The 16,193-nt window shown below is 40.6% G+C and overlaps 1 protein-coding gene across 4 annotated transcripts in view; it reads left to right on the forward strand.

Moving 5' to 3' along the window:
* Nucleotides 1-16,193, forward strand: part of LOC122147428 (netrin receptor UNC5A-like) — a 168,635-nt gene that overhangs the window by 103,703 nt on the left and 48,739 nt on the right. For all 4 annotated transcript variants that reach the window (XM_042769978.1, XM_042769979.1, XM_042769981.1 and 1 more), the window contains exons 3-4: nucleotides 6,568-6,711; nucleotides 15,953-16,056. In XM_042769978.1, the coding sequence (XP_042625912.1) occupies nucleotides 6,568-6,711; nucleotides 15,953-16,056 (248 nt within the window). The remainder of the gene's footprint in view (nucleotides 1-6,567; nucleotides 6,712-15,952; nucleotides 16,057-16,193) is intronic.

The following is a 16,193-nucleotide window of genomic DNA, read 5'->3' on the forward strand; positions in this document are numbered from 1 at the left end:
TTATATGTTTGATTATTTTTACATGAATTTTAAAAATGGTTTATTATATATATATATATATATATATATATATATATATATATATATATATATATATATATATATTAATTGTTTTAACCTTTGGTCATATTTTCTCATATAATATTGTTTACTATAATATTTTATATTTTCTGGTTATATTATTTTTGTTAAATTTATCATTTTATACATTTATTTAATCTATTTATCTATTCATTTTATTTATTATTTACTTGTGGTCAGATTTGAGCTCAAACATGTTAATTAATTAATGATTGTATTTATTTCCATAATTTATTGTTGTTTCATTATTGTTTTTATTTAATTTAATGTTTATATTCTTTTAATATCATTTAATTTAGTTTTATTTAATTGAATTGCTTTTGGAATAAGAATGATGGAGAGAAGAGTGGAGAAGAGAGAATCATGAAGCACATGTGAACTCAAGCTGACCTCACAAGTATCATAGCTCAGTTTGTCGGCACACAGCTCCAGATTCTTTCAGTGTTTTAATGACGTTTTCGAATTGTTCTTATTATTCATGTGTTTGTTTACCTCTCTAGTTTTGGCTGCTGTTTCAGGGCTCAGACGTCCAGAAGTGATAACGGGTAATGAAAAAAGCGTAATGCATTGAAAGAGAGTGATATGTTTGTCAAACAACATGGTAAACACTACATTATTCAACACAGTTCAAAACACTAATGTGTTTTAAATGCGTATTTACTTCTCTAATTCAACACTAATGATAAACATCATTATTGCCACTAGCTGTCTATACAGGTGATGGAAGCAATTATCCGTAAGATTCAGCGCATCGGAGAGTGACACTTTATTTCAGCTGTATTCAATGGGAAGTCAATAGAAAAATAGAAAGTCCCTGGTGACGGCCACACGCTGACCTTCTGACTGATAGTTGTGTGTTGTGTGAAGAGTAATCCCAGCTCCCATTGATGAGTCTTAGCTTCTCGCGCTCTAGATGCGGTCTAATTGAATTTCCTCGGTCAGAATGAAAACTTACTCCAACCTGCCAGTTTTGGGCTGTGCCTTTGATAAGCAAATGACCCCCGTGGAATTGAGGTCACCGGCAGCAAAAACAAGAGTGAGTGAAAAAAAAAAGTCTCTTCACCAGTCAAGCCTCTGTATCGACTCACAAGAGAATAAGAACAGAGATGTCACTGCGGGTCTGTGAGTCTTGTCTGTATTTCTAAACACACACATGCTGTTTGATTTAGCAGCCTCATCCTCTTCACAATAAAAGTCCTTTATAGCAGTAATGAGAACTGCAACTCTCACATTTGAGTGGATAACATACTCGAATAACGCATCTCTTTGCCACCTAGTCATTCCTCTAGCAGAGTTTGCTGCTCCTTTTGGGAGCTGTTGGTGCAGACACAAGAAACAGATGTTTGCCTCTGCAATAATATGTTGAGCAATCACTGCAAAGTCACGCTGGGACTGAGATAAAGTTATGGTGTAGTGTGTCGGAACGAGATGTTATCATATCCCTTGATTCTACTGTAAATGCACTGCTGAATCCAACCAGGACCCTGCTAGATCCCTAGAGGAAACATCTCATCCATGTTTTTTCCTGTGAGACTCCGGGCTTTCTACAAATACCACAGTTGAACGGATAGTTTAAAACTGAAATGATGAAAATGAAGTACTCACCCTCGTGTTGTTCCAAACCTGTAAGATTTTTTCTTCTGAAACGTAAAAGAAGATATTTTGAGAAAATATTTTGCTTTCCATAGGAGGAAAGTCGTACAGCATTGGAACAACATGAGAATGAACAAATGATGACAGATTTTTTTTTTTTTTGGGGGGGGGGTGAACTGCAAGAATAATAATAATTATTATTATTATTCTTATTATTTTTCAATCTGTTATAAAATAATATTATAATTGTATCATATATTATATAAGAAATAATTTTTAATTTACATTGTTGTTGTTTTAGTGTTTTATTTTAGAGTTAGACTGTTTTAATATATTTTATTAAATTATTTTTAGCCATGGAAGTTTTTGAGGGTGGCCTGGGTTTAAAGGTTTAGCTTACCCAAAACTAAAGATTCATGAGTTAAAGACTGATGTTTGCATTTATGCAGCATCTTTCAGAGTGTTGCATATTTAAAGGGGTCATATGATGTGATTTTAATCTTTCCTTTCTCTTTGGTGAGTTACAAGCTCTTGGTGCATAAAGAAGATCTGTAAAGTTGCAAAGACTAAAGTCTCAAATCCAAAGATATGTATTTTTTATAAAAGTTAAAAGTCAACCACGCCCTCCTAAAACGGCTCGTTCTAACACACCCCCACATGTCTACGTGACGATGTGGGAAGATTTGCAGCTTTGTTTGGCCTTCCAAAAGAGGATACAACTTGAAATCAGTGGTTAAAGGGAAATTTTGTACCCCCATGTCGTTCCAAACCCGTAAAAGCTTTGTTCGTCTTCGGAACACAATTTAAGATATTTTGGATGAAGACCGGGAGGCCTGTGACTGTCCCATAGACTGCCAAGTAAATAACAGTGTATAATTTCACCCAATCAAACTGAATCATTTGAAACGGTTCCCGTCTCCAGTACGCACTAATCCACAAATTACTTAAGTTATTCGGTTTATAAACGTGCCTGACATTCCCTCTGCTAAAATGGTAAAGGAGATGGGATGTGGGGGTGTGGAGGAGCTGGTGTGATTTTTGTCCTGCTGGGAGACGGCATCACAGTATGTTAAGGGGCATAACATTTCCGTCACACACATGAAGCATTCGGCCAATCACAATGCACTGGATAACTGGCCAATCAGTGCACACCTTGCTTTTCAGACCGATGAGCTTTGTAAAAATTGACGCGTTTCAGAAAGGTGGGGCATAGAGGAGAAACAATTATGTACATTATATGGAAAATAATGTGTTTTTTGAACCTTAAACCGCATAAATACATTGCATTACTCCAAATACACAAAATAATGTTCTTTTTAGCAACGGCATATGACCCCTATAAAACACTGAAACCAGTTTAAAAAAAAAATAATAATAATAATTTCATTGTCAGTATTCTTTATGATGCTTACATTGAATTCTCGGAAATGCATGGGAACTGGATGACCTTGTGGTCTGTTATGAAAAATGCACTCGGTTCAGCTCACCCAGAACAGAAAGCAGCATCATTATTATTCTTTTTCAGAATTTTATGTCAGTATTTAATAATTTGTTAGATGTCAACGTAGAAAAATGGGACAGGTTATGAATTTTTAACAATTAATTTTAAAGGTGTGCCTCATGTATTCAGTATGCAGACGCACAACACGACACAAGCATAAAGCAATAACTCACGATTACGATTCAGTCTCCACAGGGCCTTTTTTTTTTCTTTGAGGGTCTAATAAATGTGTCTTCATTTTGGAATAATTTCCTCCATCTGTGGGGGTTTAACAGTATTGAAAGTGGGTGCGGGTGCCAAGAGTCAATTATTCTTTAGCTGTGTGACCTCTCAGACCCTAAAGGGATGGTTTCCACAGCGACCTCGCTCAGGGGCTCAGGGGAAAACATTTTAATGGTGTTCCTAGTCAAAGACTTCATACTCTGTTAATTACTAATTATACAAATCTGCATTAGAGTATTATCCTGGCCTATCATGCAGCTAAATCTGTCATGCAGGAAAAGTGAATTTTCATGCCTGAGTAGCGGTTCAGGCCATTTGGCATATTCACATAAGTGAACGAAACCGAATGTGGCGGTCTCAGTGGTTCATCACGGAGCACAGAGGGAATGTGAGGTCAGAAATCCAGGTAATTGCTGCTAAAAGAAATAAAAAGCAATTAATACTGTAAAATAATCAGTGTTTAAGATTCAGGCATATGCCTGTTCCCCTTAATTATATTTTGCGTTATATTATGAATGATAATTACATTCTCAAAAAAAAAATCACTCCTTTTAGTGGTCTAATATCATAACTATTTCCGCTCAAATTGAATTGGTTACACAATTTGAATTAAATGCAATGCGAGCGGAGCAATTAATTGAGATTGTGCTATTTTCAATGCATTTATTTTTGTCTGGATTATAGAGATTTGTGCATTGAATCTCATATTTTTTTGACCCGTTGCAAAAGTGTTTCGAGCCATCAGTGAGGATTAAAGTTGAGACGTTGTGTCAGAGGAGAGCAGGATTGTCTGAGTGGTCTATTTTGATGTTGACGCCCTGAGTAACACTGGAGGGCAGTTTAAATCTAACCATAATTGCATGTGCTCCTAATGTCTGCCGAGATAGTGAGACACAAGCTCTCTATGCTGCCCTATTTCTTTCCTCCTGGAGACTCTCTTGCCAAGCGGTGATGGATGTGATGTACATAGATTTGTGACAGACAGGTTGGAGCAAGAACTCAAATGACCAGCAGGATTTGAGATGATGCATCTCTGTCATATTGCTGGAGCATCTGACAACACCGCAGCTAATTGCAGAATGTGGTTATTGGATTTGTTTTGTGCTTATTATGATGCATTGACCATGCTTGACTGCTCATGCAGTGCAGTACGAGTTTCAGTCTACCAAGACACCTTATTTGGGCATCATAAGGAAATTATGATGTTCAATATAAGTGTCTGCACATATGATGTGCAAAAATGTGTGTTTTGGCAATTTGTGTGTCAATTTGAACAATGAAATGATGTCCAGAAACCAATTTAACATTTGAATGCAGCTATGATGTACTAAAAATATATTTAAGCATTCAAATTTATGCCCGAAAAAAAAAAAAAAAAATCTATTATAATGTTGGAATGATGCCCAAGAATCTATTCAAACATTTCGTTTTACCCAAGCGTTAGTTTGAACAGTTTTTAAATGCACCTATGGTGCACAAACATATTGTGAAATAGCAAAGAACAAACAAATGTTTGAATATCCAAATATGGACAAAAATAGATGTACACGTTTGATCTCAACTATTATACACAGAAATCAATTTGAACATTCACTAAATGGCTTAGAACACTAATATGATGCCCAAAAAGCACTTTCAGTGTCAAAACATATCTAAAATTATTTCAATGCTTAATTATACACACACACAAAAAAAAAAAAAAATCTAAATGTGAGCTCAAATGCAACTATGATGCACAGAAAACATTTTGATATGGGTAGAAATCTGTTTGAGCATTTGAATGTACACATGATGCACTAAAATTTTAACATTTAAATGGTACACACAAATATTTTTTTAAGTTCATTTCGTGCCCAAAAATCTATTTAAAAAATTTGAATGGTGGCTCAATGCAGCTGTACTGTATGAGGTGCAGAAAAAGAAATGCCTAGAAATCAGTTTGAGCATTTGAATACAATAATGATGCACAAGTATTGTTTAATGATACACAAAATACATACATACATACATACATACATGGTTTTTAATAGAATGTAGAAAATGTAAGCATCTCACTAGTTCCAACCCACACAATAGAAAAAGGGATGAAGAGGGATGGAGAGATAATCAAGGTTGGAGTGAGAGAGATTATTGGAGAAATTAGGAGGAAGGTGGTTGTAGAGGGGGATGTGGACATCTTCAAGGTCACGCTTTCGTGTTGAGATGAGCGATAGGAGAAAAATATCAGAGAGGCTTAGGGGTTGAGGAGATGGTCCAGAGATAATGAAAAGAAAAATGATCTTTGTCTAACCCCCTCCCTTCAATTTCAAAGAGAGCTTTATTATGCATTACACAGTTTGTTTTGCTGGTGTTGGTTAACTCTGATGATGTTCATTTGTATTTGTCAGCTGAAAATGAATCATTTTGTTGGATGACTTCACACCAGTTGTATAGACATTATTCACCCCATTGCAAGTATCATTTCATTCCTCTTTTTTCTTGTCCTCTTTTAATTTTCATTTTCAGAAAAGACCTCTGAGCTTTGATGGGATAATCCTAGCCACTCTTGGAAGCGCAAATATTGAGTAACCAAGAAAAATATCTCCCACTGGAAGCTCACATAAATATTCATATCTGTTTATTTATTAATTCATCCCAGAAAGCGTATTCGAGTTTGGGATTTTCTATTTCGAGGTGGTTTCGCATGTCATACACTTCCTGCATTAAGTCAACAATGATTGTTACAGTGCTCAATCATCTGTCAGTATTCCATGAATTAGCCAAGCAACAAAAATGTTTATTTGCAAAAAAAAAAAAAAAAAAATGTAGTTTGTTAATTTGTTTCCACTTATCTCAAATGGCCGGCAGCTCTTCACTGGATGTGGTGAACCTCCAGAAAAACTTTGCAAACAGTGGACAGTTTGCCACATCCCTGAAACGTTTGACAGCTGTGAAAAATGTTGCATTGTTGGCAAAGTTTTGATGCACCACTGCCAGTAAGTAGCTGCTAATTTCCACCAATCAATTTGCCACACATTTACCGCAAGTTTGACTCAAATAAACAGTTTTTACAGGGGCCTGGCGCCCGTCAGCTGAAGCACTGTTTCTGAATGCCTCTCTCTGTCTCTGTCAATGGCGATATGTCTTGAGCACTGAGCTGAACATGTTTGTTGTGTCTGGTTTGTTCCCAGGGCTGCCGGTGATGCAGGTGAAGATTGACATCTCTAGACAGCAGGTGGAGAAGATCTTCGGTCTGGAGGATTACTGGTGTCAGTGTGTGGCCTGGAGCACTACAGGAACCCAGAAGAGCCAAAAGGCATATGTGCGCATCGCCTGTGAGTTCAGCTCTGCTATCTTATAACACAAACGTTTTGACCAAATGCCATCTTATAATCTGTGGTAATGCGAAAAATGTCTAGCACAGTGGGTTCTCAACTGGTGGGGTCCTTCCCCAAAATGGGTCACAGCTCTGTGCTGATCTGGATTGGAGGGGAAAAAATAAATGCAAAAGCTAAATGCAAATAATAAAGTGCAACTAACAATGCAGCATAATAGTGTATATATAGGATACACTTCCAAAATAAATAAATAATATTTATTTTATAGAGAGAGGCACTGTTGGTTGTTTTTTTTTTAATGTTTTTAAAAGACACTTATGCTCACCAAGGCTGCATTTAAAATAAATATATTTTTAAATAATATTACTATTTCAAATAAGTTTACTGTTTAAATTTATTGTAAAATTTAATTAATTGATTACATTAAATATGGGTTTGTGTGGATAAACAAAGTTTTAAATGACCACAATGTGCTTTGTGCAATCAGTAATTGACTTAATATATAATATTGATAATTAATTTCATTATCATTATTTTAATGATATTTATTTGCCTATTTTTTTGCATTAAAAAAAATTCATACCGTGTTAAGGTCATCATTTCAGCCCTAATGCAAAATCTCGCTATCGTGAGTTGTGCAACTAACATTAATAGCTGGTCTCTATGGGTGCTTTGAGTGAAAAACATAGCAGCTACATTAACAGGTCTTTTTTGCCGTAGATGTAAATGTCGTATATTTGAATACTTTAATTCTAATTTTTAAATACTGTGTAAACAGTGTGTTTTGGTAAAAAGCATGTCTAACCAAATTAATTTGACCCTAATGTCTTTAAAGTGCTCTACATCACAGTAGCATTTGCTCTTTTTTTGTCACGCCACCGTAGAGTGTTTTGATAGTGATATGCTTTGTTAAAAGTTATTTTGAAATTCCATTTAGCCAATCAGTTTTCCCCACGGCTGATTGATTCAGTTGGTTTTATATGACTTATTTAATGTTTGATTGGGAAGTTTGATCAGGAAGAGCCTGTGGCAAGGAAATCTGCTAATCTGCAATATAACACTTTGTAATTGCCTCAAGAGGCCTGGTGGTTTTATATCTCTGTGTGTGATTAAACACCAAGAAACCGCACCACCGCACTGCCTCACTCAAAACAAGCGCCAGCACAAAGTAGAAGAGAAGACATCTTTAAAGTAGCATCTAAGGAAAGATACAATACAGTCGTGTATATATATTACATAATCAGATTCCAAAAATTAAGTGATTGTAATTAGATTAAATTGCATTTTAAAATATTTGTAATAATACCAGTTTTTTTAATAATCATATTACATATTATTCCCACAATAGCAATAAATTATTATTTATTATTATAGCATAATTTATTTATTCTTCCAAATACCTCTTTTTCATCTTTTACATGTTCCTTTTTAAAATAGCCTACTGTGACGGCGGGGTGAAGGAAGGACTGGAAACAATAGCGAGTTAGAATATTTAATGAAAATAAATAAACAAACAGGGAAAAGACAATGATGCTGGAAGACAACAATCCAATATGGTGGTGAGGTGGTGAGGAATCCAGATGATGACGGTGAGAAGGCAGCAGGAGAGGATGGCACAGGAACTGCGGGGAATAGAGCCGAAGGTAAGTCTTTGTGGCTGAGTGGAAGTGAGTAGAGTGGATGAGGTTCCCGGGAAAACACGAACATCCAAACGCAGACAACACTGAAGCCAAACAAACAGGGTAAGCAACATAAAACAACGATCTCACAAACACAAGACGTGAGACAAGCCAATATATAGGGAATGAGTAATGAGTGACAGCTGCTGCTGATGACAATTAACGGAGACGCCCACAAACTAATCAGTGCAGACGCGAAACACACAGACTTCACCACAAAGTGCAAACACCCAGAGATCACGGTTTACCAACCGTGACAGTACCCCCCCCCCCCTAAGAGCTCCTCTTGGAGTTCCCAGAAGGGCCTACCTGCTGATTGTATTCATCAATAAGGGAGTGATCCAATATGTCCCTAGCAGGTACCCAACTCCTCTCCTCCGGACCGTAACCTTCCCAGTCCACCAGGTACTGGAATCCTCGTCCCCTCCGTCTCGAGTCCAGAATACGATTAACCGAATAAGTCGGTTCCCCATCTACGAGACGCGGCGGCGGGGGAACCGGAGTAGGCGGATTAATACGTGCATAAAACACGGGTTTAATTCTGGACACATGAAAGGCGGGGTGTATCCTCCTATACGCTGGAGGTAGTTTGAGGCGGACTGTCACCGGACTAATGATCTTGGTGATAGTAAACGGGACAATAAATTTGGGAGCTAATTTATTAGAGACGGAACGCAGAGGAATGTTACTGGTAGAAAGCCACACCTTTTGACCCACGACGTAAACGGGAGGCTTTGACCGGTGGCGATCGGCCTTGGCCTTAGTGCGCTCCCTCACCCGGAGCAGAGTCTCGCGGGCTCTGGTCCAGGTGCGGTGGCACCTCTGGACAAACGGGTGAGCGGAGGGGACCGCGACTTCAGATTCCAAACTGGGAAAAACTGGTGGCTGGTAACCTAAACTGCACTGAAACGGAGAAAGGCCCGTAGCTGACACTGGCAACGAATTGTGGGCGTACTCCACCATAGAGAGTTGCTGACTCCAGGAAGAAGGATTCTTGGAGACCAAACATCGTAACGTCCTCTCTAAATCTTGGTTGGCTCGCTCAGACTGTCCGTTACTTTGGGGATGATAACCCGAAGACAAGCTAACTGACGCTCCTAGCAATTTACAAAACTCTTTCCAAAATTTGGATATGAATTGAGATCCCCTGTCAGAAAACCACGTCTACCGGGAGGCCATTAAGCCGAAAGACGTGATCTAGGACAGTGACCGCTGTCTCCTTGGCTGTCGGTAATTTGGGCAAGGGAATGAAATGTGCCGCCTTCGAGAACCAGTCCACTACGGTCAAAACGACCGTCATGCCATTAGAGGGCGGGAGGGCGGTAACAAAATCTAGTGCGATGTGGGACCAGGGTCTCGAAGGGACAGACAGTGGTTGAAGGAGCCCATCAGGAGGTCGGTTAGATGACTTACCACTGGTGCAAACTGAGCAAGCCAACACAAAATCGCGGACGTCACGAGCCATACGTGGCCACCAGAATCGTTGTTTAACCAACCCATTAGTTCGACTTATCCCTGGATGACAAGCAACGTTAGAGCAGTGACCCCACTGAATGACTTCGGACCTTAACTCCTCCGGCACAAATAAACGGTTTGGTGGACAACAGGACGGAGGCGTTACCCCTTGTAAGGCCGTCTTGACCTTCGACTCGACCTCCCATACGAGTGCTGAGACCACTAACTTCTCAGGTAAAATACACTCGGGAGTCACTGGGCGGGCGGAGGGATCAAAAAGACGTGATAAAGAATTGGGCTTGACATTCTTGGATACCTGGGCGGTACGATAAAGTAAACTCAAAGCGACCGAAAAAAAAGTGCCCACCGAGCCTGCCTGGAATTGAGTCTTTTGGCAGTTCTAATGTACTCTAAATTCTTATGATCGGTCCAAACAATAAAAGGTACCCCTGAACCTTCCAGCCAGTGACGCCACTCCTCTAACGCTAATTTGACGGCCAACAACTCTCTATTGCCAATGTCATAATTACGTTCAGCAGGAGATAATCGATGAGAGAAAAACGCGCAAGGATGTACCTTATCGTCCGAAGCAGCACGTTGAGACAACACTGCTCCTACCCCCACCTCTGACGCGTCAACCTCCACCACGAACTGCCGTGTGGGATCAGGGGCCACAAGGATGGGAGCCGAAAGGAAGCGGTTCTTGAGGTTAGTGAACGCAGCCTCAGCTGCGTCCGACCACCTGAACGAGAGTACTGGGAGAGGTCAAGGCTGTCAGAGGTGAGGCTAGTTGGCTGAAATTGCGAATGAACCGCCGATAGAAATTGGCGAACCCCAGAAACCGCTGTAGGGCCTTACGGGAATCTGGAGATGGCCAATCTATCACAGCCTTAATCTTGTCAGGGTCCATACGTATTCCCTCAGACGAGACGATATACCCTAGGAAGGGAACAGACTGTGCATGGAATACGCATTTCTCTGCCTGGATACAAAAAGCCCATTCTCAAGTAACCTCTGGAGCACTCGTCTGACGTGTTGAACATGTTCCTGGAGAGATGAAGAAAAAAAAATCAGTATGTCATCCAGGTAAACATATATAAACTGATCTACCATATCTCTCAACACGTCATTAACGAGTGCTTGGAAAACCCCCGGGCGAGTTGGAGAGCCCAAACGGCATCACCAAGTATTCAAAGTGCCCTCTGGGGGTATTAAAGGCGGTTTTCCATTCATCCCCTTCCTGATGCGGACCAAATGATAAGCATTACGTAAATCCAATTTTGTGAATACGGATGCTCCCTGCAACCTCTCGAAAAGCTGAAGACATGAGTGGTAATGGATAGGTGTTCTTTATCGTGATGTTGTTCAGCTCTCGGTAATCAATGCAAGGTCGCAGAGAACCATCCTTCTTACCCACAAAAAAGAATCCCGCCCCCGCTGGAGAAGAGGAAGGACGGATGAACCCAGATGCTAAGGAATCAGAAATGTATTTCTCCATGGCCTCCCTCTCAGGAATAGAAAGAGAGTATAACTTGCCCTTAGGCGGAGACTTATCTGGCACTAAATCTATGGCACAGTCGTAGGGACGATGCGGAGGAAGAGAAGCAGCACGGGACTTACTGAACACTTCCTTCAGGTCCAGATACTCTGCGGGCACGTTTGGCAATACCATGTTCTCTTTCTGAAAAACAGAAACAAGGGACAACAGGACAAGCAGAAACCAGACAAGACTCATGACAACTTTCACTCCACAATGTGACTGTGTTGGAACCCCACTCCACTCGTGGATTATGTTTAATTAACCAGGGGTGACCTAACACAATGGGAGCAACAGGGGAGTCCATGAGGAAAAAGGATATGGTCTCGCGATGATTGCCAGAAGTGAGTAGTGTGATGGGTTCTGTGTGGTGTGTGACGTGAGGCAGTTCCTGGCCGTTGAGTGCGGTGACGTGGATGGGGAGAGACACAGGCAGGACAGGAATGTTCAGGTGATGTGCCAGGGAAGAATCAATGAAATTACCTTCGGCTCCGGAGTCCAGAAGGGCATGACAATCGTGAGAGTGATTCTTCCACCGCAGTTTCACCGGAAGGAGGGTCGATGATGGTGTTGAGGACTTCCCAGCGGAGATCCCACCCGATAGTAGCCTCAAGTTTACTACCGGGCATGCTCTTTTACCGGGCATGAGAAGATGTTGTGTTCCGAGCCTCCACAGTATAAGCATAGTCCATGGGACCTCCGCCGTTCCCTCTCCCTCCGGGACAGCCGAGCTCTACCCACCTGCATGGGCTCGTGGTCGTCGATGGGACCGACCGCGTTCTCTCGACTCGAGCGCCCCCTAACAGGAGAGATGGTATGACGTGTAGGACTGGACTGGCGACCCAGGCGATTAATCCGTGCATCAACTCGTAAGGCCAAGTTGATAAGTCCATTGAGTGTGGGGGGCAGCTCGAGGAGGTCGATCTCCTTTTGAACACGGTCGGATAACCCATGCAGGAATCGATCCCACTGTGCTGCCTCGTTCCACTGGCACGCGGCCGCCAGGGTGCGGAATTCGATGGAGTAATCCGTGACAGATGACGTGCCTTGACGAAGGTCTGAGAGCTGGTGAGCGGCCTCCCTGCCGGCCGCGGCTCGATCGAATACCCTCCTCATCTCCTCCGAGAGGGCGTGGAACGAGGCACAGCACGGATGTTGATTCTCCCACACCGCCGTCCCCCATAGGGCGGCCTTGCCCGAAAGTAACGTGAGCGTAAACGCAACTTTGGATTCCTCGGTGGCGAAGGTGCAGGGCTGCAAAGCGAAATGCATAGAACATTTATTCAAGAAAGTTCTGCAAAAGGCTGGCTCACCGGAGTAGCTTTCAGGCGCCGGAAGTCTCGGCTCTGGCCGGAAGTGATCCTTGGGGGTCTCCTGGGGGACGGGCAGCGCAGGCGGTGCGATGGGCGCAGTGGGAGAGGTGAGCTGATGGATCTGCTGGGTGAGCTCGGACACCTGTGCCACCAGCGCTTGGACAGCGCGTCCGGTGTTCGAGATGCTCTCCTGCTGCTGATCCATACGTTTCACACTGTGGTGCATAAAGTCCGTGAGGGTGTTGGTCCTCGCTGCTTCCATATTGGTGAGATCGTTCTGTGACGGCGGGGTGAAGGAAGGACTGCAAACAATAGCGAGTTAGAATATTTAATGAAAATAAATAAACAAACAGGGAAAAGACAATGATGCTGGGAAGACAACAATCCAAGATGGTGGTGAGGTGGTGAGGAATCCAGATGAGGACGGTGAGAAGGCAGCAGGAGAGGATGGCACAGGAACTGCGGGGAATAGAGCCGAAGGTAAGTCTTTGTGGCTGAGTGGAAGTGCGTAGAGTGTATGAGGTTCCGGGAAAACACGAACATCCAAACGCAGAGAACACTGAAGCCAAACAAACAGGGTAAGCAACATAAAACAACGATCTCACAAACACAAGACGTGAGACAAGCCAATATATAGGGAATGAGTAATGAGTGACAGCTGCTGCTGATGACAATTAACGGAGACGCCCACAAACTAATCAGTGCAGACGCGAAACACACAGACTTCACCACAAAGTGCAAACACCCAGAGATCACGGTTTACCAACCGTGACACCTACTGCTTATATAAACTCAGAAAGTCTTGTCAGTTTTGCGGATATTCACTCAAAGACCAGTCACTAGTCAGGTGGCTACACAGCAATTGACCACTGGATTTAAAAAAAAAAAAAATGTTTCAAGTGTTTAGTTTATATATAATCTGATGGTGTTCAGTTTTGTGTTTGTTTGAAGTTAGGGTGAAGTTATTGTTGTTTATGTGTCTTTGGAAGGCCTTTGTCTTTCAAACACATTAAAATGCACAAATTCACATTATTTCTTATTTACATGTAATGCAGGCATTTCCAAACTGTTTTGTCATCTGAACATCTTTCAACTAATGTATTTACTTGAAGTACCCCTGAGGTTTTAAAATAAATATTTCAAAATTAAGTATCACAATTACATGTTCACGGTTCTCTGACATTGGTTAACGGTCACATGACATGCAGGTTAACAAATAAAATTTTTTAGGAAGTGTTTTATTTAGATTTATGTTACTTTAAAATTATTTATTTTAATTTTACATTACATTACTTTTTTTAAATGTACAATGCACAATATATATATATATAGTGCATTGTGTGACTGAACTGGATTTGGGATTTGCCTTATAAATGCTTATATGCTTATAAATATTTTTAATGGATACTGCTTTTTCCAAAATTATATTCACCTCTGATTTCACTTTTGGGTTTAAAAAGGACTTTTAAATAAATACTTTGCTTGGAAGAAAAAAAACTTTTACTCACCCAAGAATGATTATAGCAGCCAGGGGCTCTGAAAAGATACAATGAGAGTGTCTCAAACGGTTTGTGTGCTACATAACTCCATCTGTCCCTGGACCCAAAGTGCCGAACAACTTCTGAGCACTTTCAATGTAGCGCAAGAGTCATACTTTTGTGTTATTTGTATGGTGCTTCAGTCTTTTTTGGAGCTTGAAAGTTTTCCACTCAAGTCAAGACAATGTCATCTCAGGACTTGATGGCCATCTAATCCTTTGTGCCTCTCCTATTCCCATCAAATCCTATTTAATTAAATTGAATGTCAAAGGCCCCTCTTCACCTCTTAATGTTTGCAGAGGCCTGATTGGTGAAGACAGGCATGACATCTGTTTTGAGGAAATGAAATGACTGGCAGTGCCGTCGTTATTGAGAGCGATTTTTTTCCCCAGCGTCTGAACCGAAGACAAGCCCCCTGTCTCAATGGACACCTTCTTCCAAAAGCTTTTTCGTGTCATAACAGCTATAAACGTTTATGCAAATATTGTTTTGAAATTGTGCCATCCATTGTCAGGAGGGCACGAAAACCCTCCGTCAAGAGTAATGCAATTTTGACAAGCAAATACAATTCGACTCGCATCAACGATTGTCCCAGGGGTTTTAGGTAGAGTAGGTGGTCGTGCAGATACCACAGCCATGGTGTGGTATCGAGGAGTGGAGGAAGATTATGCGATTCCTTTTTGTTCATGCTTTGCCTGGGGGCTGCAGACAACCATTCTCTGAAGCAACCAAGCAGGGTCTAATAAGCACTCGGGTCTGTGATATGTATCCTTCTAAGAGAGAATGTACTGTACACGGGGCAAACAAAGCCCTGAGTTATATATGGAGGAGCTCTGAATCCCCCAAAAAAACACATTGCTTTAATATGACACAGATAACATTAGATTAAATAGCTTGGCAGTTTACCTTCCTGGTGATACATGTACACGTTCTGATCCACTTAATGACTACAGGAGAATTTTAGTCAATAGCCTGGCTTGAGAGCCCAAAGGAAAAAAAATAACTTCCAATCCTTTTAAAATCTCAATTGTTTCCCCTAGACTTCCTCCCTCATCACACTGACAGTAATTTTAAAACTAAAGGTGGCAAAGTCAAAATCTGTCTATAAAAAAATCTACACACACAAAAAGACCTGAATTTAAGACTTATGCATTTGAATTGAAAATAAAATTCATGTCCATTTGGATTATACAGTTTTAACATAAACTACTAATCCTGATGCAAATTTGTCAGTAATACATAAATGAAACAAAAGATTTCTGTAATAGTATTAATTAAATAAATGTGTTTTTAATGCACAATAACCAGGTTCATGTATTTATCATGTATTTTGTTTCAGTCTCATACAGTTTTAACTAACAGAATATTGCTAATTCAACAGCTAGTCATATTTAGCTATGTTTGTACTGTATAATTGAATAAATAGTGTTGTTTTCACAATTACAGTTGTGCATAATGCATCATATCATGCACACATAAGCACCACTGCATATCTTCTGAGAATACTACAAAAATTAATGTTACTCTAATTATTACAAATATTTAATATTAAATATACTGTGCACTAGAAGGTCATACCCAACCATTACCTCGTCTTTATTCTAATATGCACATAGGGAAGCTTATATGTTTTAGTTACGGTTGTGCTTATAAGTTTGAACATATATGTTCCAAATGCAACTAGTAACTAATAAATAAAATGATTTTGCTGTACAGATCTGAGGAAGAACTTTGAGGAGGAACCGCTGGGTAAGGAAGTGGCACTGGATCAGGAAGTCCTTCTGCGCTGTCATCCTCCTGAAGGTGTTCCTGCTGCAGAGGTGAGAGCAACAATTAAACATGTTAACACCCAACAGCTCTACTAATTATCCCCCTCATTAATGCACTCGCACAAATATACCATCGAGCCAGAGATCTGACGTCTTTCACCATATTCCGTCTGTTCTGTGAGCTGGAC

The sequence above is a fragment of the Cyprinus carpio genome, chromosome A14 (genome assembly GCF_018340385.1).
Source record: "Cyprinus carpio isolate SPL01 chromosome A14, ASM1834038v1, whole genome shotgun sequence".
Classification (NCBI taxonomy): Eukaryota; Metazoa; Chordata; class Actinopteri; order Cypriniformes; family Cyprinidae; genus Cyprinus; species Cyprinus carpio.